Here is a 2,500-nt window from a genome sequence, read left to right on the forward strand (position 1 = left end):
TGATAATGATGTCATCATTGTTATTATCATCCTTATTATTATTATTATCATTATTTTCATCATTATTATTATTATCATTGTTATCATTATTATTTTTGTTATTAATAGCATTATCATCATTACCACTGTTATTATAGTTATTATTATTATTACGATCATCATTATAATTATAGGTGTTGCTGCTGTTGTATATTATTATCATTATCATTATTATTACCATTATTATTATTGTTAAAATTATCATCATTATCATTAATGTTACGATTATCATTTCAATAATCATTAGCACCATACTTATCCTTATCATTATTATCATTATAATGATTGTTATCATTGTTATTCTTCTTATCTTCAGGTTATTATCATTGTTATTATCATTGTTATTATCAATGTCTTTATTTTATTGACATTATCGTTATTGCTTTCATTATTAATATTATTACTTATACCATTATCATTGTCATCATTATCGATATCATTATGATGAGAACAGGAATGGTAACAATAATGATAACATTCAGTATAGTGATAATGAAAATAAATATTATGATAATAATAGGGAACTTAGTAATGATAGTAATAATAACGATGGTGATGATGATAACAGTAATAATGCTTGAGATAATGATAATAAAGATAATAATAATAATAATAACAATGATGATAATAATAAAAATGCTAATAATAACAATAATATTGACAATAATAGTAGTAGTAATAGCAATAATATAATGCTAATGACAATAGAAAATAAAGAATATCGTTATTATCATGACCATCATTATTATTATTATCATCATTACCATTATTATTATCTTTATTACCATAAATATATTTTTTGGAATCCTCTTTTTCATTATCAATGTCATTATTTCCATTTTTACTATTAGCATTATTGTTATTTATAGTCATTATCATTATCGATATTGTCATTATCATCATTATCATCATTATTATTATTTCTATTATCATTATTATCATCCTTATTACTATTATCATTATAATTATTATTATTATTACCGCTTCTACTACTGTTATCATTATTACCAACATCATCATTATCATTGTTTTCATCGTTATTATTATCTTTATTGATATCATAATCATCATTACCATTATTATTTATATTATTATCATTATTATCACTGTTACTGCTATTGAGACTGCCATTATCAACATCCTCATAATAATAATTTTGATGATTATATTAATATATAATAACGATAATAATAATAATAATAATACTAATGATAATAACAAAAATAAAAATGATGATGATGATAATACTAATGATAATTATTATTACTATCATTAACATTATTATTACTATCATTAACATTATTATTACTATCATTAACATTATTATTACTATCATTAACATTATTATTACTATCATTAACATTATCATTACTATCATTAACATTATTATTATCATTATTATAATCTTTATCATTGTTATTATTAGTAATAGTTACATTAGTAGCAGTACCAGCAGGAATCTCATGATAATGGCAATGGAGAATCTCCACATCAGTTCACAGAGTTGGAAACAGAAGATCCGACTGCAGTGCGAGGCGGAGGCAGGCTGGTGGTCGGCCAGGAATTAGACTCCACTGGCGGAGGCTTCGACGTTCACCAAATCCTTGACGGGAGGATAGCAGACTATAGATTTTATACTGTGGCTCTTAGTATTGAGGAGATGAGGGACTTTGTCAATTTTTGCCACTCAAAGACTCCAAAGGAGCCTCTTTTGGATCTCTTAAATGGCAAACTTCAGAGCAAGGGTTCAGTAACAATGCTCAAAATCACTGAACATGAGATTCGTAAAGAAGACTCCAGGCGAAACATATTGTTCCCATATAAAATGGACTATGAGAGAGCTGTGAAATGGTGTAGGAAGATCAATGGAACACTTAGTGTTCCAAGGAGTAAGGAAGAAAATACTTGGATGTATGACAACTTCCTGAAGTTCAATCAGCATTGCACAGGGTTATGGCGTAATCAGTACTGGATTGGAGTGTTGGGCAATCTGTCATCAAACCTCTGGGTGGCAGACTCGGACCAAAAGCCAATAACCTATGGGAACTTCTACCCGGATTGGGGTAAACCTTCGGCAAAGTTCCAGTGCCTCTCAATGATCATGGAGCCATACATGTGGTCTGCAACAGCGTGTAGCACAGAGACGTGCGTCGTGTGCAACTTCACGAGGACTCCAACCTTGAGGCTGCGGGGGCTGTGCAGTGAGTCGCTGCTGGACCGAACCTTTTCTATCGGCGACTATGAAGACAAACAGCTGGCGCTGGACGGGCAGACGCATACCAGGATCATTTGGGCGCAAGGCACGTGGAGGATGGAAAGTCGCCTCTACGAGAATCTGGAAGCTTGGATCGTCGGGGATAAGCAGGAAGAACTTCCCGTTGGCGTGCATACTTGGCAAGTCAGGGGGGACGTGTGTGAAGACGAGAAGGTTAGAGGAAATGGAAATATGCAGTGTATAAAT

General features: G+C 31.2%; 1 protein-coding gene across 1 annotated transcript in view; it reads left to right on the top strand.

Annotated features, from left to right (window-relative positions):
- Nucleotides 1-2,500, top strand: part of LOC125028711 — a 12,078-nt gene that overhangs the window by 2,710 nt on the left and 6,868 nt on the right. Inside the window, exon 6 of the mRNA XM_047618191.1 lies at nt 1,535-2,467. Coding sequence (XP_047474147.1) covers nt 1,535-2,467 — 933 coding nt within the window. The remainder of the gene's footprint in view (nt 1-1,534; nt 2,468-2,500) is intronic.

This window comes from Penaeus chinensis, chromosome 9 (genome assembly GCF_019202785.1).
Source record: "Penaeus chinensis breed Huanghai No. 1 chromosome 9, ASM1920278v2, whole genome shotgun sequence".
Classification (NCBI taxonomy): domain Eukaryota; kingdom Metazoa; phylum Arthropoda; class Malacostraca; order Decapoda; family Penaeidae; genus Penaeus; species Penaeus chinensis.